This window comes from Abramis brama, assembly GCF_963993115.1.
Source record: "Abramis brama genome assembly, chromosome: 12".
Lineage (NCBI taxonomy): Eukaryota > Metazoa > Chordata > Actinopteri > Cypriniformes > Leuciscidae > Abramis > Abramis brama.
The window spans coordinates 27,444,509-27,467,274 of NC_139974.1; the positions used below are offsets into that span (position 1 = coordinate 27,444,509).

At 37.4% G+C, this 22,766-nt stretch overlaps 1 protein-coding gene across 2 annotated transcripts in view; it reads left to right on the forward strand.

Annotated features, from left to right (window-relative positions):
- The window catches only part of thbs3b (thrombospondin 3b), a 36,704-nt gene extending 13,938 nt beyond the window's left edge, over window positions 1–22,766 (forward strand). Inside the window, exons 1-23 of one of the 2 annotated variants that reach the window (XM_084130372.1) lie at window positions 2,230–2,584; window positions 6,670–6,876; window positions 7,014–7,267; window positions 8,056–8,158; window positions 10,880–10,906; window positions 11,014–11,096; window positions 11,179–11,230; window positions 11,714–11,862; window positions 14,833–14,970; window positions 15,160–15,234; window positions 15,360–15,512; window positions 15,706–15,816; window positions 16,316–16,423; window positions 16,583–16,742; window positions 16,829–16,947; window positions 17,710–17,762; window positions 17,953–18,146; window positions 18,699–18,877; window positions 18,999–19,047; window positions 19,374–19,570; window positions 21,244–21,416; window positions 21,562–21,701; window positions 21,903–22,766. In XM_084130372.1, coding sequence (XP_083986498.1) covers window positions 2,503–2,584; window positions 6,670–6,876; window positions 7,014–7,267; window positions 8,056–8,158; window positions 10,880–10,906; window positions 11,014–11,096; window positions 11,179–11,230; window positions 11,714–11,862; window positions 14,833–14,970; window positions 15,160–15,234; window positions 15,360–15,512; window positions 15,706–15,816; window positions 16,316–16,423; window positions 16,583–16,742; window positions 16,829–16,947; window positions 17,710–17,762; window positions 17,953–18,146; window positions 18,699–18,877; window positions 18,999–19,047; window positions 19,374–19,570; window positions 21,244–21,416; window positions 21,562–21,701; window positions 21,903–21,958 — 2,862 coding nt within the window. In that variant the 5' untranslated portion in view covers window positions 2,230–2,502 and the 3' untranslated portion in view covers window positions 21,959–22,766. Of the gene's footprint in view, window positions 1–2,229; window positions 2,585–6,669; window positions 6,877–7,013; window positions 7,268–8,055; window positions 8,159–10,879; window positions 10,907–11,013; window positions 11,097–11,178; window positions 11,231–11,713; window positions 11,863–14,832; window positions 14,971–15,159; window positions 15,235–15,359; window positions 15,513–15,705; window positions 15,817–16,315; window positions 16,424–16,582; window positions 16,743–16,828; window positions 16,948–17,709; window positions 17,763–17,952; window positions 18,147–18,698; window positions 18,878–18,998; window positions 19,048–19,373; window positions 19,571–21,243; window positions 21,417–21,561; window positions 21,702–21,902 lie in introns of those variants that run through there. The other variant, XM_084130373.1, reaches the window with a different exon arrangement.

The following is a 22,766-nucleotide window of genomic DNA, read 5'->3' on the forward strand; positions in this document are numbered from 1 at the left end:
ATGCTTCATCACTTATTTTTACGCTCTAAATGTTACATTTATATGGTGCAATGCCCTAATATGCTGTCCTGCAGACTAAACATACTGTCAAACTATTAACATTTCCAACACATTGCAGAGTAAGCTTGTCAGAGACTTCTTATCTTAAACCAACCATCTTGGAGCTCTTTGACCACTCAAGATGCTAAGCTTTATAAATCAGCCAGATTTTAGAGCTCCCCAGAGAACTGCTGACGAGAACTTTATTATTATATGCCAAACACTGCAGTTAAGTTGGAGTCTGTGGCCATTATACAGCTGGTCTTCTCCATCCCAATCTCTCACCGGAAACCCAAAGCACAGTGGGCTCATCCGTTTTGTTGCTCTGAGGCCAGACCTACGCTGTACCTCACAGGGTTAAACCTTCTCAAAGTTCCTACAAAAGTATTTTACTGTCTTTAGTATTTAACGTATTTAAAGTATTTAACTTGTGCAACTGTGTAATCATGAAAGGATTCCACATTTAATGACACAATGTTTTGTTTAAAACAAATACAGGCTGCTATGCATTTTCTGTATAATGCTGGTCCATAAATAATAATAAAAAAAATCAACATAAGTGTACTTTGAAGCAGCGTTTAATGGTTATAACAACAAAGTAGACAGTTTTAAGGGCGTTTGTTTTTTGAATTCTTTCAGCATTAAGTATTAAGTCATCATCGGTTGAGATTAACATAGAATGTAGATGGTTGTTTACACAGCTTGTGTTAAACTTTATCATTTGTTTTATGATCTTCAAACATATCTTGATCAAAATTCTTTCAGTAGTCTTGTTCCAATTATGCTGCTGTTTAGCATCAGGTCAAAGATTTAGTTGAAAATTTCTGCCTCCTACTTCCCATGGGATTTGAGGTGTTTGTTTTTTAAATGTAATGTGAGAGTGTTTCAAATCCCAGTTTGGTTAAACCAGTCCATTGCAAAGAGTGCCATAGGGTTTGCGTTTGAAACTATTTTTGACACGATCATAAAGTGATAATCCATAGAATCTCAAAGGCTGTTCTGAAAATAGTGCACTACACTATTTTCAACAAAAAATAAAAAAAACTTTTGATCTGTTTTAGCGTTTATTTACCAAAAAACAGCGTTTTGGGGGTCCTGAAAGCGCAAACATTTGAAAACAGGTTTCAAAGTGCAAGTTTTTTGAAACGTTATCGTTATCGTTGCTACAAAAACACGAAATCGTAAAAAATATGACGTCATGCGCATCATGTGTGCAGTCAATAGGCGTGGTTTCTTTTTTTCAACAGCATTGCCACATGAAAAACACAACCTTTCCATTTTTAGTACATCATTGTTGTGTAAAAACGCACGTGGCATGTGTTTTAACAAAAGATAACATTTCAAGCAGTTGCTGCTTATGAACATGTTCATAATCATAGTTAATGTGATGAACTAGACTTGTTGTAGTGACTAATAGGACACCACCAGAGTACATCCATCATGAAAAAAGTTAGCTGAGCATAATTTGTTCAGTTGTGACTTCGTTTTGTTATACAATGAAATGATGCTCTCATTTTACATGTGACAAGACACATTTGCCTCTGGCCCATACCCGAAGATAAAAGGTCTGTGGATCTTAAAATGCAGTGGTTTTGCTCGGTTTTCTGGGCCCTTTGTACCGTTTGCATTGAGCCCTTATATCTACATATTTGTGTGTTTTAAATATATATATATATATGTTATAATACAAAATCAACGTGTAGACTAACCAAAGTTGTTGTTGTGTGTTTTTTGGTAAAAGCGCCAAACAAACGCTCGCGGAAGTAGCCATAGCAACAGTGAACTACACTAGCGCTTTCCGCTAGTTTCCGGCTGCCAGAGCAGACACATGTGGCAAAAACATTTAAAAAGCACTTATGTCATTTATCATAACTAAACAAGTTTTTTTTTCTCTCTCTCTCTCTCTAAATTAAGACAAACGAAGACAGTGAGCTTCGAATTCCGCCCTCAAAAAATTATCAAACTTGTCGTAGCTTTAATTTGCACTCTGTCGTCTATGCTTTATGTATGTTGAACCCCAACTCAAATATCTATTTGTAGTTCACCGAAACAAAAACTTTCATAGATTTTCATTTGCACGATGAAATGAGACGAGCTCAGTGCGGTAAGCTGAAGTCGCAGCGGGAGAGACCCGCAATAAATACTTGTAAGTTGATTGACAAGGCTCGTTATCTCTCCCCCTGCCGTCCTACAGCTCAACTTCTGTTTCTCATTTGGGATAGAAAGTGTTGAGCGCCGCAGAGTCTCAGAGGACCCGCAGAGTCAGACTCACCCGGCACCCGCTCAGACACTTTGAACCCCGGGCCGTTCAGGTCACAGCGACTCTCCGGTCAGCGGGTTTATGTGATGTTATGAAGATCTTGGGCGCTTTGAGCTGTTCGTGTCTTTGGGAAACAGGACTTTAAACTGGAATATATTCGAATCGTTTTATTAAACAATATTGGCTGGACTTTGTTTAAGAGGATGGAATTGAGGAAAATTGTGTCAAACCTGCTTGTCCTGTATGTTGCGTTTGGCCACTTCTCCGAATCATCGGAAATTAAAGGTGGGTTTTTTATACATCTTAAAATGTAATATAAACACTAATTTGTGTGGGGGGTTTCTTCCATTGGACTTGGATCCTGATTATTTTCCCCCCACTGTGTTCAATGTGAAAATAACAAGTGATGGTGCACGTTCAGTGCTATAAAACTTTCACATTCATGAAGGGTTCAGCTGGTTAGTTGCACTGTTAAACCGTTAATTCCTCATTTAAAACTGTTCTTTATTGGCTCACTTAATGCTTCCCCCTAGTGACCCAGTCCTATAGTGGCCAGACAATGTCCTCAAACAATGAGGTAATATCATGCAAATAAGTGGAAGCTACCCAGTACAAACTCTGACTGTAATAAATTACATTTCTATTGAGGGGCAACCTTTTGCCCCTTATAATTGCCCCCATTTTCATTTTCCTTCTTTGTCTTTGTGGCATATTGTTTAAAAGCTCTAGTTTATTTCTGCAATGTTCTGCATTATAGTACATTCTGCTTTGAATAAAAGTGTCTGCTAAATGCATTTATTTTAAATGGAAAATGTAATTATTAATAAAATCAACTCAGTTGAACAACCAATAATTGGTTTTCACAGGATTGTTCATTTATTTACATTTATTAATTTCTAGCATTTAACGATTTATTTGTAATAAACACTTTAAGTAGGCTATTAAAAAAAAGTGTTGTTTATTGAATTATGTTTTTTAATCCATGAGTGCAGAGTCTGGTCATATTGTGACCGTTGCAGTGTGAACAGCTGAAAGTCTGTACATTTTGACAATGAACCTGATTTGAATAATTTCGATTGCAGCTGTATATATTTTCCAAACTCTTCGGTGTTGTCTATACAGCCTATATGGAGTTGCATCATTATTTGAATGGATCAATAATTTGTTGCATGCCAGTCTATTATTTTGGTCTCAGGCATTTCAGGCTTACCTGCCCCTAAATGTTTTGGTGCACCTGCACCCATAATGACTGACCAAAAGCATTTAGGTCATTTTACATATTGGTCAGACACCACTCACTTACTCAATCTCATACAAGTGCTTACTTGTGTGCACAGGTTTTCATTCAATATTTACAGCTGACTGTAAGCGTGTAATGGGTGCTACTCTGCAGTGGTACGACCCGTACCAGTCTAAAATAGTCTGAATATAAACACTTATTATAGAAGTTGTGATTCAGGATAAGAGAAAAACATGGTTTGTAAAATAGATTCTTGATGGATTAAAAGGTGTCTGTTTTCATGACAGATTTATTCAAACTTATTTTACATTTTCAACTTACTTTAGTCTGTATTGTTGCTGTCTGAACATGAAAAAGGACTGCAAAGTTACAAAGTCCACTCCAAAGGGAGTTATTCTTTGTATCAGTAAGCACTGTTTCTGAACACCCTGAAATGCCTCGATTATAGTCTTGAGTTTTCTTCTGGGAATATCCACGTCACAATATTCCTCATTTAAATAATTCCTAGGCATACGCAATTTTTTTTATTTAAAAATGGACAAGGCCTGATTGATTTGTGTTAGCAGTGTGGCCCTGTCCCAAATGGCTCACTTCATGTGCACTTGCGGTCTTTTGAACTTACGATTTCTGCAGTGTGCACGTTTCCGTTAAAGGTGAACTAAGTAACTTTTTTACCTTAACTGAACAGCTTCGGAGTCATTGGAATGGTTATATTACTTATTTCGGGTTGAATGGTGGTCGTTTCGCACCCCCCTGGTGCCCGTGAGCGAATCCGCACTTGCAAGTTTGAGCCGGCGGGCCGCCGGGTCAGGAAGTATCGCGTGATATCAGGTCTCGCGATGTAAACAATTGCCTTACGGCCAAAAGAAATCTGCTAAAATGCTGTCATTATTGCGCTCCCTCACGCTGTTCGAACCCGAATGAAGAAGACGTTTTAAAGAATGTCCCGTCTGCTTTGATGTCGTTGATCTACTAGCCATGGTGTCTGAGAATCGCCAAAGAGTTTTTACAACAGTGTTGTCAAATATCTATTCCGAAGCTGTGGGGGGAGCTCTAGAGAGAAACCTGCGAGCAAAAAGCGAGAATACAGCGAAGAAATCCAGAAATCCTGAGCCCTGCTTTAAGTTCGCAAGACCAAAGACTATCGATATAGGAAAACGGTTCACTCCTATTACTTATGACTTGGTGAAACTGCAACGCGCAATATGGCGTAATACATCCCACCTTCTAAGTAAAAGAGCCAATCGCTGATTGGTTAAGTCATTGCGTCACTGCAGCTGCCATAAGAAGCTCCGGTTCCCATAGAAACCTGAGACTCGCGCTTAGGAATGCACATGCGCATTGGCTGGTCTAGCCTGAAAAATTCGCTTTTTTTAAACACTATTTGAGTAATAAGAAACAACATTTATGGGACAGTTCATGAAAGATTTTGTTGCAAGTAGTTTTTGAGATTTCAGGATTCCCCCTCTCAAATAGATAGGACTTGGTCTTGGATGCCTTGCTGCCATGAGGCGTTGCAAATATGGCTGCAGAGTGAACAGACTTCCTTGAAAGGGACTTTGACAAGACCAGGGTGTCCCATTTGTCATTTTAGGTTTCAGAAGGGGGCTCTTTTTGGTCGTTATGCGCCTTCGATGCACACTTTTACCGAGCACACAAGCCTGCGAGCTCCGCAAAAGACTTCTACCTGTCAGTCAAAGCAGCATTACTTCACAAAAGTGTGACCTCGGAGGAAGATCGCGAGGGCTTAGGGTTACATTTGGAACAGGGCCCTATGTTGAAAAAAAGATAAACAGCACATCTCCGCTTCCTTCCATTGTATAGGGGAATGAAGCCAAAATATCCCAGAAACGGTTGTTGCTGATTACGTCAATCGGAGCCTGAGTCTTTGCAGTAGTGATCCTGAGGTGAACTTGTGGTATCAAGGTCCTGCCCATACTCCCGCAGACACTGCTGTCAATCATGACGTTACACCCCATTATCAAATAACTAACTGAATCCAAACTTATTGCTAAAACAAACACCTGAACATACGTCTGTGTGATAAGAACTACCTAAAATGACAGAAACCATTTTTGGGAAAAAAAAATGGACGTGTAATTGGATTTTTTAGTTTGACTCTTGTCCCATTCAATTACATGGAGAGGGTAGGGTTTATGGCCTAGACTGCTTCCAGCCACCAGGGGGCGATCAAAATGCTTTGGCTTCACTTTTCAGGTAGTGCGCGGCATAGATATCATATAATAAAGGCTAGATGTCTCGTCCGCGCTGCTGGCCAATGGAGGTTGACATCCGCACATGGCGGCCATCTTGCCACAGGGAGCTCGCTCACTCGTAACATTGTGTTTTAATGGTGCATGTACTTTTAAATAGCCATAACTTGCTCAATTTTCTACTGATTTTCAAACTGTTTGGTTTGTTATAAACGTCAGAGATGTAGTTATGACACTGCATACATATGAATAATTATAACAATGGACTTCCATATGAAAGAATTATAGCCACGTTAATAACGTTTGTAAGAAACCAAACTGTTTGTAAATCCATCAAGATTTCAGCGAGATAAGAGGATTTGTGTGCGTGCTGATCACTCACCTTAATTCACAGCTTCCCTGTGACAAGATGGCCGCCGGTGATGCCATTCGAGACTCCGCCTTAAGACATCTAGCCGTATATGGATATCTATGGTGTGCGGTACACTTGGGTGTAGAAAGTTGCGTTTTGGTAAGGGGCGTAACATTTCCAAACACGCTATGACCAATCACAACACACTGGTCCATCTGACCAATAAGAGCCCTTTGTCCTTTTCGGAAGGAGGGGCTTCATAGAGGCAGAAACTAAACAGAGTGTTACTGATGGACTGGGCAGAGAGTGTGCTGCAACAATGTCAAAATATGTGACAAATAATGTGTCTTTTGAACATTCAAGCATTAAAACCTATTCTAGTAGACCCCAAAAACAAAATCAAGACTGAAAAGGGACCTAAAATGTCCTCTTTAAATAATGAATATAACAGGTTGAATAAAAATATAATGAATATGTATAGTGCTTATATTCAACAAAATGATCTGTGCATAATACCTGCCTGAAGCAAACAAATCTCTTAAAATCTGTTCTGTCTCTCTCTCAGTGATAAATATTTTGGAGCTCCGTGATCCACGTCAGACAGCTGCAGCTATAGAGAATCTTTCTGGATCTCTGCAGACAGTGGGAGATCTGTACATCACCTCCACCTTCATGCTGCCACCCAAACTCGGCGGCGTTTTGTTCGGCCTCTATGATAAGGAGGACAACAAGAAGTACCTGGAGATTGCTGCTGTAGGCAAGATCAACAAAAGTGCGTGCTTTTTCCAAATACCTTTGCAAACATTCCCCCAAATGTCATTTGTGTTTCAAAAGGTTCTCAATAGTTTAAATAAGTCTTTGTTTATGATTCCTGTCATTGGAAAGATCAATTCTCCTTTCTCTCCTCAGTACTGGTGCGATACTTGCGCTCTGATGGAAAAGCTCATGCTGTCAATTTACAAAATCCTGTCCTCGCTGAGGGACGCACCCAATCACTTATTCTCAGAATGGGTGGACTTAGACGGAGTCACATAAACCTAGAGCTTTATGTAAACTGTCGATTGGTCGACTCTGCTCAGGGCCTCCCTTCCTTTGTCGGGCTTCCATCTGAGGCAGAATCTGTGGATGTTCGCACCGGACAGAAGTCTTATGCCAGGATACAGGTGATTAATTTAGGTCAACAATTAATTAACATTTTTTGTTATGTTTTGCAGTCTGTGTGAATCAAAGTAACTGTTCAGAAAACTTAAAGGTAAAAATTACAATTTTGTCATTTACTCAAATGCATGTTGTACCAAACCCATAAGACTCTTTTCATTTTCGAAAACACAAATGAAGATATTTTTAATAAAACCTGAGAGATTTCTGTCCCTTCAAGTCCACGCAACCAAAACTCGGATGCATAAACATGTGGCATTGTAAAGATAATTCATATGAATTGTCCTCTGAAGAGACACAATCGCTTTATACAGTATGATGAACAGATTTATTTTAGGCTTTTATTCATATTCAGAAGACTTGGGTTAAACTGCTCGATTCATATATGAATTGCACTTTATAGTATATTTTTTGCTTTGTTAATGCATACAAATTTTGTAAAAGGATGAGAGGATAACAATTTAATTTGTGTTTCGAAGATGAATGAAAGTAAGTTTGAAGATGGTGATGGTGAGTAAATGATGATAGATTTTTTTTTTTTTTTGGTGAACTTATCCTTTAAAGGAGCACACATAATGCACAGCTCATAAATGATATTTCAAATTGTGTGGTTTGTGCTTTTTAAGTGACTTAAATACTGCTCTGACGCATATTTTATACATTTTCCTGTGTGCACAGGAGTGAAGGTCAGTGTGTTAAATGGTAAAGTCTGGAAGAAGAGGGATAAGGATACATGTGTAAATATGCTTGTAATGAGTATGTTTCATATATATATGTGTTGTATACATTTTAGGGCTCAGTAGAGTCTGTCAAACTGGCTCTCGGAGGCTCTCTGGCTACAGCTGGTCTTCTCATTGACTGTCCATTTCAAGGAGATTCAGCTATAAACAATGCAGGTAATGACTTCTTACAGTATCATAGGGACTTTAACTATGTGGTAACTTACAAGACATCTTAAAAAATACACAATTTACAGCAGAGCACACTGGGCACTCAATGTCCAACAGTGCACTCAATTCATCCTTTCATTTACACTGTGACAAATAAACTATAAATAATATAACCACCTATATCATGTGACAGCACTAAAGCATGCTACTTTTTGTCAGACCTTTATCAATACATACTATAATGTTTTTAAGACAATTATTTTAAATAGTAGGTAGAGTAGGTTAAATATGGTATGGTTTAACCTAATAGTAGGTTAAATATGGTATAAGGTACATACTGCACATTATACCATAGGCGGTATAGTATTCCATTATCAAGTCATCATACTGCCCTCTTGTGGCAATGCAGAAATTATGACCATTATAGATAGACCATTTGGGAGCAGACGTCACAATTACATCACTTGCACCTGCATGTGCATTATGGTGGCAGAAAAACAGTGGTAACAATTGGAGATAACTGGCAAAATCCACAGAATAAGAATTTTTATATTTATTGTACCGTAGGATGTCATATGTATAGAATATATAGGATGTCATATGTATAGATGTATAGAATTCCGTCGTCAAATACGCCCTTTAAAACTATACAAAGACATTTATGTTACAAGCCACAGACTGGACTGGTGAAATTATTATTAAAGGGTCTACTATTAAAGCATGAATAAGTCTACATAATTTTCACATATGCAGTTCAAATGGGACACAATGTATTGGGCCTACAGTTAAAGGTACAATATGTACGATTTTTGTAATAAAATATCCAAAAATCACTTGCACAGTGTGATATATTTCCTGCAGTTGTGTACTTACAATATCCCAAAAGTTCCCAAAGATTTTTAATTTCAGAGAAATTCCTATTTTAAATAATGACTCACTTGTCAATAACGTTCACTTGTCACCTGTCAATGACGTAATATCCACGTTATCCCTGGTTTCCGCTCGTACTGCCATAGTAACCATGGCGACAGACATGGACAACTGCGTTACGTCTAGCGGTACGCTCACACTGTTGTTGTTTCGTTCAAACATTATGGACCATGGCAAGCAGACTTTGGGACAAAAGGAGAACTAAAACAAGGATCAATATCAGTGTGGCGTTTTCGAAATGTACGTTTCGAAACGTCCACGACTAACTTCGACTTGACAGAGGGGTTGACACAGCGCTCTTGCATGTACTTTATTAGACAGGTGAGCAAATGTACATAAAACTAATCAATGTTATATAGCTCAACATGATGAAATGTTAGAGAATATGATCAGTATGTTATTCTAATATTGATCTAGCTTACTGCTAGTCTCATACAGCCAACAAACTAACACATAAATAACATTATAACTTTCAACACACTAAAATGCAGTTTAGTGTGATAGTGTAGATCAAGTGAAACAATACTGTGTTACCTCACAAGTTTCATTCGTCTAATAAACTGACCTGTGTGAGTAGCAATTCTGCACTTCCGTGTAGTTCGGTAGAATGAAATGTCCTTATTCCTTTATATCCGCGGGACTCGCGTGTAGCGCTGATATCTGTCTCTCATTAGCAATCGCGCCATGCTTCATACCACAGTCATGTTAAAAACATCAATGTATTCACTCATCCATAAACATTATTAGATCCATCAGCATGACGACAAGTTCCATTATTCCACTTATGCGTCATCAACCTACGCCTTTGTTATTGTAAGAGGTTAGCGACCCCTAGCGGTGAAAAACATTACATATTGTAGCCTTAAAGCATGAAATTATATTATAAACCTATAACATTTTACATAGATAACATTTAAACATATTTTTTTTTCATCTCACAAATTCCATGGGGAAAAAAGTTAGAATTGTGGGATATAAATACGCAATTCTGAGGAAAAAAGGCAAAATATGATTTTTCCTCTCATAATTGTGAGATATAAACTCAAAATTACCTTTTTATTTTTTTTATTCTGTGGCTTTCATAGACTTATCACTGTAGAACTGTCATTATCTGACACCAGGCAGGCTCCGCCCACAAAAAAATGAATCGCTGTTTGCAAATACCTAAAATGGTCTATATATATATATATATATATATATATATATATGGATATGTGTATATGTAGAATGTGATATACACTACTGTTCAAAAGTTTGTGGTCAGTAAGATTTTGTTGAAAGAAATTAATAATTTTATTCAGCAAGGATGCTTTAACTTAATCAAAAGTGTCAGTAAAGGCATTTATAATTTTATGATTTTAATTGAATGAATTTCAAATTAAAATAAACGGTGTTCTTTTAGACATTCAATTCATCAAAAAATCCTGAAAAAAATGTAAACAGTTTCCACAAAAATATTAAGCAGCACAACAGTTTTTAACATTGATAATATTAAGCTGAAAATTCAGCTTTGACATCTCAGGAATAAAATACATTTTAAAATATATTCAAATAGAAAAATATAAATTGTAAGAAAATTTTTACTGTAATTTTGTGAGCATGAAATATACACATTACAATTTTTAAAAATCGTTAAAAAAGTAACATTACACAGCACATATTTTTAATTTAAGATTTTTAAATAAAAAAACAACATTAACAAAAATTACAGACTTCAAAATATTTGTCTGTATATTATTTTGTTTTAGAACAACATTTGTTTTATATTTATAAAATGTTGATGCTGTTTCTCTACAGTAGCCAGTGACATCAACGCCATCCTTGGTAAATATCAAATATTATCAAATCATGTGAATGTACTATCACAATTGAATTATCTCCATGCCTGTAATGCTTTTCTGTGATACTAAAATACCCTCTCATATGGCCAGGTGATCACACCAAAGCTCTGATTGGACAGCTGATAATCTTTAACCAGATCATGGGAGAGCTGAGAGAGGATATCAGAGAACAGGTATTGTATTGCACATTTCTGTTTTTAATTGGGGTATGGGATTTTATCAAATCAAATTCTCTCTGCTTTTCTGTGTTTTTAGACTAAAGAGATGTCTCTCATAAGAAACACCATCCTTGAATGTCAAGTGTGTGGTAAGTGGTGGAGAAAAAGCAGGGAGGATAATGGATCTGGATAATGGATCTGATAATGGATCTATTAGGTTTTGTTAAAACATGTCTGAAGATTGTCATGGTATTAACCTTATTTTTTCAACACGGAAGTAAGCTGTTTTCTGTGAATATGTGAGGCTTCCAATTCCTTAGCCGTTATAGGGAAATAACGAAAATAATATCAAAGTGCAGTAAATGGTAAAACTATTTGCACTACAAACCAGTGGGTTTATAATTTTGACAATACATTAAAATAATGTAGTAAGAAATAACCAGTTTGCAATATCAAGCAGCATAAAAAGCTGTTTTGTACAGCTAATAATAACTGGAAGCGGATGACACCAGAAGCCAAGACACATGAAGAAATTTACAATTTATGAAATTTACAAATGGCCGTGCCCGTTCTTTCATGAAAAATAAGGTGGAGAGAGGTAACCTGTATGTTGCTCTCTCTCTGTTTATCAGGATTCCATGAGCCTCAATCACGGTGTCATCCTAACCCCTGCTATAACGGCGTAAGCTGCATGGAGAGTTTGACGTACCCAGGATATCAATGTGGCCCCTGCCCAGAGGGCATGACAGGCAACGGAACACACTGCCAGGACATTGATGAGGTTCCTGCTAATATCGCATAGTTTATTATTATAATTATTAATGTTTGCTAAGGCATCAAGTATTTTTTATATTGCTCCAAAAATACCAGAGTCATACACTTAGAAGGACACTTATTACTTATTAATACCTACTACAGAAATAATATACACAAGGGAGGATAATCAACAAAACAGGGAACAGGTGTGTAACTTAATTAACAACCATGGAAACTAACAATGACCAGGAACACAGGCAAAACGAGAAGAGCGAAAACAAAATAAAAACACTGTTGGAAAGTTTTCTTTCATCGAAGCAGAGACCAGGAGACGTTGGGATCGCGTTCAAACAAAGTTATTCTTTATTGAGCGCGGCTGTGGTTCGTCCAACATTATCTGACTAAGGGAACTTTACATGGGTTGCGTTCAGCCCCGACAAAACGTTGCACAACGTTTTTTTAAACAGAAACGGTGATGCGTTGAACACACTGTTCTGATGACGCAAGAGTTGCAACTATGGCAGCTGAGGCGGCCATTCTTTGTGTTCTTTGTGAAGAATTTTCGGAGCCTGATGAAGTCGGTATAAATATGTGTTTAATACTACAAAATATGCCCGATGTTACAGTTACTGCACTTGCCGCCCAGAACAAAAGAGAACGTCCCAATCGAGTGAAGGGATTGCTGAAACTGAAGCACACATCTTACCTAATTCAGACTAAAACACATCTATTTAGCCTCACATACTGACTTTATTTGTAGTTCATACTGTTTTAATACCCTGTATTTTCTTTATCATTTTTAGGAAAAGCACTTAATTACCATTGTTTATTTCTATACCAAATGTCATACACTTGCAATGAAGCTAAAAATATAAACAACTACATCATTATGTTGATATCCTATATTTTTACAATAAAACTTACGACAAACATGTCTTCTAATATCCTCAGTTGTTTCGTATACCGAGCTGCATCGAACACATTTGTAAATTACTTTCCTTGAACCCATTGTGCGAGTTCACTTTAATACCGCGTGCTTTATATACATGTTGCTGCTGATTGGACTGCAGTTCTGACACACCCACCAAACAAGAGAAAACGTTCTCAAACCCCGTTGCACACCGGTGCACGCCGTTTCCAGGAAACATGACCGGTGTTCGATTGTGTTCGATGCAACCCGGAAACCGTAGCAAAACGTTGCACACCGTTTTGAACTTGAACGTGCCCATGGTTTCTTTATAGGCATTTCAGTGGGCTGTCCTTAAAGGTGCTGAACTTACACACAGCCTTTAGGGATGACTGCTGAATCTAATCATCTAAAGACAATAGAGGCAATTACCCCCAACTGAGATAATGGTACCCCCCAAATTGTATAAACACATGGTCACGAGAACTAAGACTAGGTAAACATTCACACATAGTTCAACTCTTAGTAGAAAGATCAAAGACTAACAAAACCCTTTCAAAGGAAACTGTTAAATCTAATCAGTAAATGGATGCCCTCATGTTCACCTTGAATGCCCAATACAGTATAGTTCACCTTAGTTTTTTATGTGATGTTATGTAAGGAAGTAGGATCAGCAGGTCTAAAACATATTCTTAAATTTGTAACCCTACAACACCATGAAACTAAACATTACTAAACATAACTCTGACAAAACACCCACCTCCCAGAAGGTGCATCATTGTGCATATGAGGAAGGGTGGCGGCTCTGGAGGTGGTCGAAAAGCTGGAGACAGACGGACACTAGGAGGTGGACCCCCCGGTGGAGCCAGGATAGCTGGAGACCCAGGCAAAGGAGGAGAGGCTGAGTGACACCATAGGTAGTGGAGGCCAAGGTGGAACCGTGGTGACGAGCGGGCAGAAGGAGCCAGGGTGCCGGAGGATTGAGGCAGAGCCGGTGGGACTGAGGCCCAAGGTGGAGCTGAAGGTAAGGAGGAGATGGACAGAGCTGAAGGGGTGGAGGGACAAGGTCCAGCGACAGTCCTGTGGCGTAGGCAGTGATGACTGACCAAGGCGGAGCCGGAGTGACGAGGGAGCCCGGTGAAGCCGTGAGGACGATGGTCCCAGGTGGAGCCGAGGGGGTGATAACCAAGATGGAGCCGACTGGTCAACGGGCCGAGGTGGAGTGACGGCCTTGGCAGCCTAAGGCGGAACCAGGGGATCCACGTGCCAAGGCGGAGTTGGAGGCTTTGGGGAATAACCACTTTCCTCACAAACATTTACAGAAGCCAGACACATCTCACCCTCAGTATCTGGAGTATGGTCAGGGTTCCAATCCATGCCCTCGTACTCCACGAGGACACCCACTGGGACGGACGGTGTTGCTTGCTCACGCAACTGGTCAGACTCCGGGATGAAGTTGGGCTCAGGTGTCAACTCTGGCTCACCCGTGAGGCAGACAGTCAACAGCGAATTGTTATTAGCCAGCTCCCACTCCACAAATTTGGCAAAAATGTCCCTCGAGGACCATATTTGCGCAGTTGAGCCAAAAAAACTGGGAGAACTGAGGGCTTAAATACACAAGGGAGGATAATCAACAGAACAGGGAACAGGTGTGTAACTTAATTAACAACTATAGAATCTAACAATGACCAGGAACTGGGAAAACTAAACCAAAACACCATGAAACTAAACATGACTTAACATAATATTGTAATATTAATATAATAATAATATATAAAAAATGTACACTCTTTAAGTACTCTTAAGTGGACTTTTATTTCATTGATGTTATATTATGACGTATATATATATATTCTTTTTCACAAGGGTATCTAGAGATCAGAATACTGTAGAAACTTGGGGGTTGGTCAATTTGACTTTGGCCAGTAAGTAAGCAGCTAGCAACCACATAGCCACACTCATCAAGTCATGACATCTTGGTAAATACATAGCATATTGAGATATTTCATTTGTGCTGCAGCAGAAAATGGAAGTTACAGTTTTAACATTTTTTTCTTTTTTCTCTCTCAATATCTCCCTTTGTTATAGTGTACTGCTCAGCCCTGTTTCTCTGCAGAGTTGTGTGTGAACACAGCTAAAGGCTTCACCTGTGAACCCTGTCCCGTAGGATTCACCGGTACAACACTCAGGGGGGTTGGTTTGGAGTTTGCCAAGAGCCACAAGCAGGTAAAAATGTGTCAAAAATCCAATTACAACCAAAAATAGTGAGGATAACAAAATGTAAAGATATGGCCTATTCAGACCTCAGTATTTTTTATTTCACTGACCAGACATTATGTCTGCGATTAGCTTTACTGTTTAATGTTCTTGGTGTGAACAGGCTTTTACCGTGAGAATATTGTTAATTTTTTTCAGGAATGTGTTGATATTGATGAGTGTGCTGAGCACTCAAGTGCCTGTGTGCCCAACTCAGTCTGTATAAATACAGTGGTGAGTAAACTCTCAAAATTTGCACTTTAAATAAGTTAACACCAGAATTCGCAAGTCAAACAGAGTAGCCATAATTGGTGAAACATAAACGTACCACTGTCAAACTGACTTCTCTCTTTTCATAGGGATCATTCAAGTGTGGCCAGTGTAAAGCAGGATTTGTGGGTAATCAGACTGCTGGCTGTTTTGCAAGGAGGACGTGTGAAACTCTGGGCTATAACCCCTGTGATGTAAATGCACACTGTGCGATGGGCCGCAATAATGACATTTCCTGCTTGGTGAGAATCTAGAAATTAATTTTCCTACCTGGAAATTCTGAATCTAAAATCTTCATTTGTAATTAAAGCACATGCTGCTCTTAAGTGAGATGACAAATTCTTTAATGTTTTGGATTACTTCTTTGCTTATTTTAACTCAAAAAGCCAGAATTGTCCAAATGGCTGATCCTTCTCTTCATTTTGTGTCCCGCAGTGTAACGTTGGCTGGGCAGGTAATGGGAACATTTGTGGTCCAGACTCAGACATTGATGGTTACCCTGATGAACCACTTCCATGCATTGACAATGACCAACACTGCAGAGCGGTACATACTCATTCACAAAGAATAAATTGCACCCACTGATAGTTCTTTAAATTGCTCATCTGCCTTGTTTAATCACCCAATTCACTAAATAAATTAATCATCAGAAGACAAACACTTGTGCTGAATAAAATATCCATGCCGAATTGCACTGGCCAGATCATAATGTCTAAAATACTGAGAAACACTGGTTATAGCACTCTTCTTTATCAATTGATGAATTACTACCATCTTGATTGATACAAAGTGTACAAAATCTTGTTTAAACAAAATTACATTGGCCATCAGAGTATTACTTAATTTAACATGCTTATTGCATCGCAACACCAGTCCAAATATCACCTGGTTAAATTAGCCGAAACTGTATTGAATTTTCCACATTCTGTCCAATTCATTGTTTTCCACCCTGTGAACAGATTTCTGCTTAACATCTCTGTTGTGATTTTTTGATCATGCTTTTTGGTATAATATGTGTATTAATAATTTGAACATCCCTGTGCAGGATAACTGTGCGAATACCCCAAACTCTGGACAAGAAGATACAGATGGAGATGGGATTGGTGATCAATGTGATGAGGATGCAGATGGAGATGGAATCAAAAATGTTGAGGTTTCTGATCAAGTGGCTAAGAATTGTTGAAATATTGAGCAATAATTGGATACCACACCAGTTTCATATTGGCTGATGTCCTGATGTTTTTTTTTTTTTTAAACCAATTGTCTGTAGGACAGATCCTAAGCAGTAGCTATTCTAATTGCATGTTTCTAGGACAACTGTCGTCTAGTGCCCAATAAGGACCAGCAGAACTCTGACACAGATTCGTATGGCGATGCTTGCGACAACTGCCCTAACGTTCCCAATGGAGATCAGCTTGATACGGATGGCAATGGCAAAGGAGATATCTGTGACAATGATATTGATGGAGATGGTACTGGCCTACTCACTTTTAACTGTTCTGTAGTTTTACAGCATTGTACAACATCATCTACTCCTGCCACTGTATTCTCTGCGCAGGCATCCCTAACGTTTTGGATAACTGTCCTAAGATACCCAATCCCATGCAGACAGACCGAGACGGAGATGGTGTGGGTGACGCGTGTGACAGCTGTCCTGAGGTCAACGATCCTTTGCAGGTTTGACAAAGGGATCAATATAATGGTAAAAGGAAGGGAAGAAGGGGCACCATCCAGAGATGAAGCTGAAGATTCTTCATCTCAGGTTGAGATGTCTAAAAAATGGAGGCAGAGATACAGCTGAGATAGTGGGGACATTAGGCCGGAATGACGTAAAACTGTCTATCATTTGTGCAGAATCATAGAAGTAGTGTGCTTTTATGTTAGTGCCCAGTGAGGTTGTGTATATCGAGAAGAGTAGAGGTCCAAGCACTGAACCTTGAGGCACCCCAGGGTTTTTTTAGGTTACCTGACAAAATATTTTGCATAAATTGTTTACTGCTCATTGCTCACCCATTGCTTTAATTTAACTCTGCTCATTTGAGCAGTCAGATTAAAATGTTTCATTTTCAATAGCCAAATTCCACAACATGACTACTTAAGCAAACTTGTATCATATTCCTAAAACTAGATTAAAAATGAACATGATCAACCCATCACTTTTTCAGAACTGTTGATAACTACGGAAACAGTAGCTTATGTTAGGGTTAACTTCTGTTAATTTACAAGAGGTGAGCGCTTCAATGACATTAGTTGAATGTATCAACATTTCTTCCATAATTATTAAAGAGGCAGATAAATAATAAATAAAATGAAATTAGTTAGATTTTGTGAACAAATAGTGGCACCTAATCCACTGAAGGCAATGGAGCAGGGACTATGGCCACCCTGCTTTTTAAATATGAATGCAATGATTAATTCTCATATTTTGCTTTTTTGCAGTCAGATATGGATAACGATTTGGTGGGAGATGTGTGTGATACAAACAAGGACATGTAAGTACTTGTGTTGATAAATTTTTATTTTAACCAAGAACAGGGGATTTTTACAGTTCTCTTAAAGTGTAATAGTTGTTTTAAGTTTGTTTTCTTTTTGTATAAGTCCGTTTCAATTTCTTATGTGGTATAATTCATCACTCAGAAAAATCAGTTTAAAGACTTACTGAAAATTATTCTCTGTGTGTAGGGATGATGATGGATATCAGGACACGAGGGATAACTGCCCTGAAGTGCCCAACAGTTCTCAGCTGGACTCGGATAATGACGGCATTGGGGACGAGTGTGATGATGATGATGATAACGATGGAATTCCAGATATCCTCCCCCCTGGTCCAGATAACTGCAGACTTGTTCCCAACCCCAGTCAAAAAGACACTGATGGTCTGATTCTTAATTCTGTATTTTGTAAAAGCATACTACACTTACTGTTTCTGCAGTATATATTCAGTGGACAGTATGTCAATTTTAAATTTCATACTATTTTTGCCAGAATGTGCAGTAACAGAGCACAAAATACTATATTCCACAATGCTGTCTATTCAACTTGGCTTTCTATTTCCAATGTGACGAAGGAACTCAAAGTAATATCAACCACAACTTTAAACATATTTGCTTGACTGGAGGTCATAATGTTTTATTGGAGTGGGACATTTTACACAAAATTTGATTTTTTATTTCTGAGATGATATCTGGACCAACACTCACTGAACTAAACTTCTAAAGTAATGAGATTATGTGACAACAATATAGTATAGTATAACATTTAAAAAAACAACATGTGCTGTTTCACAGATGTTACAGATTGTAAAAATATGATGCAGTAACCAGTATGCTAGTATTCTTTTCCAAAGATACCTGTCACATATATACTTATTGTCTTATTGACACAGTCTAGAAATTAACATATTTGTTTTGTACCTTCTCTCCTTTCAGCCAATGGAGTTGGTGACATGTGTGAGACAGACTTCGACAACGATAAGGTGAATGACTTATTGGATGCGTGCCCTGAAAGTTCTGAGGTCACTATGACAGATTTCAGGGCGTTCCAGACAGTCATTCTTGACCCTGAAGGAGATGCTCAGATCGACCCCAATTGGCTGGTACTAAATAAGGTGATCTTTGATTAAAATGGCTTTTATTTGATCAGCTAGTCTCTGAGCTTTTCCTATATTGTTGTGCTTATTGTAGACAAAGTCTTTGAAGTATTATAAAAACAACTTTGGTGTTTTTTAGGGAATGGAGATTGTGCAGACCATGAATAGCGACCCTGGTTTGGCTGTGGGTATGTACACTGAACAAAAATTTGTGTAAGGTTTAGGCCTACTTTATAACAATTTATACTCAGAAATTACTTGTAAAAGTCACAAATAATTAAAAAGAAATGGCAAGTAATACATTTGAAGTATAAAGACTGAAATAGTATTTTCTAGTAAAACATTGTTTTAACATGTTTTAATAGTGTACATAAAACTCTTTTACATTTTCGTACAGCCATAAAATCACAGTTGGTGTTTTGTGACTTTTACAGTTCATTTACTTCACTTTCAACAGATTCATTGACATTTCTGTGTCTCAACAACTATTAACCTCTTTATTTTTTTTATTTAGGTTACACAGCTTTTAATGGTGTTGATTATGAGGGCACGATCCATGTGAACACGGCCACTGATGATGATTACGTGGGCTTCATCTTTGGCTATCAGGACTCTTCCAGCTTCTATGTGGTGATGTGGAAACAGACAGAACAGACATACTGGCAGAATTTACCCTTTAAAGCCTCAGCTCAGCCTGGACTACAGCTTAAGGTAAAGTCAATTTAGAATATGCATTAAAATTAGGGCTGTCAATTGATATGTAACTGAATTATGCACCCCTTACAAAAAAAGAAGTTTAAGTGTGCTCCTAGTATACTTCTTTTAAACTAAAAATAAAAATGTCAGTCTACTTTTTATGTACTTCTCAGAAATATACTTAAAATTACACTTAAGTATACTTGAATTCGAAATGTCTAAGTATATTTGGCCTATACTTGTACTCAATCTTTTGATCGAGATGTACTTAAAAGTATAATTAAGTATTCTAAGTATACTTGGATTGTAGTTGTGTTTACTCTTTTGATTGAGTAACCTATTAATTAGTATTTTCTGATAGTTATACATTGTTTAAAAAATATTGTTTTAAAAAGAGAACAGATATGTAACTAATTCTGAGTATTTAAAATTTTTTGTCCACTGGTAGTGTACATAGGAATTGACTTCAAATTTAGTACAGTGAAAAGTATTTTTATATAAAAAGTATAAAAATGAATAGCTAAATAGAAATATAGTAGTATACTTAAAGTGTAAAAATTATATAGTAAATAGTAAACTATATGTATGATGTTAAGTTCACTTAAAGATAGAAGTATACTTGTGGTATAAAACTACGAATAAACTAAAACTAAGAAATGTGCTACAAGTATTTGACTAGTAAATCAGTACACCTATAAGTTCACTTGTAGTATAGTTTCAGTATAAATGAAAAACGCAGTTGTAAACTAGTTGTGCACTCAAAGTTTACTACTGTTACACTTAAAGTATGCTTAAAAGTATACTTTTATACACTAAAAAGTGGGTCAATTTGGTCCCAAGTAGTATTGAAATAGTACACTTACAAGGATACTACTAGTACATTGATATTAGTATAATACATAAAGTAGCCTATACTTCAAAATATACTTGAACTTTACGTAAGTATACTTAAAGAAGTAAGGAACCTGATATGCAGATTAATGTTAATGAATTAATTGAATGTGAATATTTGCTGAGAAAAGCAAAGCAAATGTAGTACTTTATTGTGGCAGTTGAATACACAAAAATTCACCAGTGTTGCATTTTTACGAATGTGAGAAAGGAATGTGGAGGGAGAAAGGAGAACATTTGGGACATAATGTAGGCCTGATTCAAAAATTATTAAAAAATTTGGCAACAGTAAGATTTTTTTTAATTAAAAAAAAACAAAAAAAACTCTTATGCTCACCAAGGCAATATTTATTTAATTAAAAAATACGGTAAAATATATTATTATTGTGAAATGTTTTCTATCTGAATATATTTTAAAATGTAATTTACAGTATTCCTGTGATGGCAAAGCTGAGTTTTCAGAACCATTCCTCCAGTATTCAGTGTTACATTCTTGCTCCTTCAGAAATCATTCTAATATTCTGATTTGCTGCTCAAGAAACATTTATTATTATCGATGTTGAAAACAGTTGTGCTGCCTATTTTTTTTTTTTTTTTCAGGATTCTTTGATGAATAGAAAGTTCAAAAGAACAGCATTTATTTGATTTAATGCGTCCTTGCTAATTAAAAGTATTAATTTCTTTTTTAAAAATCTCACTGACTGGAAACTTTTAAACAGTAGTGCATATCATGTTTAAATGCTTTTTATTAACATTACTCAGAAATGTCTCTGTCTCTTTTTACCTCACTCTTCCAGGCAGTGAAGTCTCGTACCGGCCCTGGTGAGTATTTGCGTAATGCCCTGTGGCACACAGGAGACACATCAGGGGAAGTTACTTTGCTTTGGAAGGACCCAAGAAATGTAGGTTGGAAGGACAGAACGTCCTATCGCTGGCACCTCAGTCACCGCCCACAGGTGGGCTACATAAGGTGAGAGCTGATCTGATTTAACTTTAAGAGATACACAAAACATTTTTATATGAATGAGGACTCACACAATCGTATCTCTTACTATTAGAACTTGAAATATTTAGTTTTGTAGAGTCTGACTGGGTTCTTTATATCTATGGGACAGATTAAGACTGTATGAAGGTACAGCCCTGGTGGCCGATTCAGGAGTCGTGATAGACACCACTATGAGAGGAGGGCGGTTGGGCGTCTTCTGCTTCTCCCAGGAGAACGTCATATGGTCTAATCTCGGCTATAGATGCAATGGTAAGTAACATGATGTGAGATGCATTCTAAATGGAATCTCAGTATCTGAGGGTCAATTTGAAAATTATAGGCTATATATAGAAATATAAAATCGGAATTGTAATGGTTCAGTGTACTGTGAGCTTCAAATTGAAAGCATGTACATCTCGATACAGTGTTTTAGTCTCAGAGTGGCTTTTTTTCTTCTGGTATTTTGCACAGATTCCATACCAGATGACTTTATGCTGTACCAAAAGCAGATGAATCTGAGGACATAAGCATCGCGCTGCATCCCCTCATCATGTCTACCTGTGTGTTTGTGTATATGTGTGTGTTCAGAGAGGTAGGAGGAGATCATGATTAAAATTAGTTTTTTATATTGTGAAATTTTGAAGGGTAGAAATATTGTCAATCAAAATGATACACTACACTGCACAAGTTTGCATCGTGCGTCATCATGTATGCTTGAAATATGAGTGTGGTATCTGTGTGCTATTTGGATGAGAATCAGCAAACCTTAAAATGCAAAGCTAATGGAATAAATGTCCTTAAGTTTTAAAAGCTATTAATAAGGTTGTAAATTAAAAAACTAAATAGGTTGACTGTGAATTTGGCGTCTTGCAAAAAAATGCTAATAAAAATATCCTTATGTAGTTAAACTACATTTACATACATTTAAAAATACACACAGTTGTGTTTCATTATAAAACCCCATAATGTGTTATTAAATTCAGTAATTGTGCTTTTCTAATGGTTTTCCTCACCAGTTTTTCATCCAAAGAGGCTGTGATTGTGAGGTTATTTTGTCCATTTCAGCACCACGGACAGTGATCTATGTACTTGTTATTCAGTGTGCTGCAAGAATTTAGTGAAGAAAATGAATAAGGACATTTACAAAACTGCATAACAGGTGTATTTGTATGATTTATCCCAGACATAAGCCATTCGGTATTGGTTTGGTGTGAGATTGGAAGCCATGGCAGTATAAGCAAGACAAGGGCACGCCAGCAATAAGCTAAACAAATTCACTGATCTAGTGTTTTACATTTCAAACATATTAACAGAAATAAAATAAATCTAAGCCAG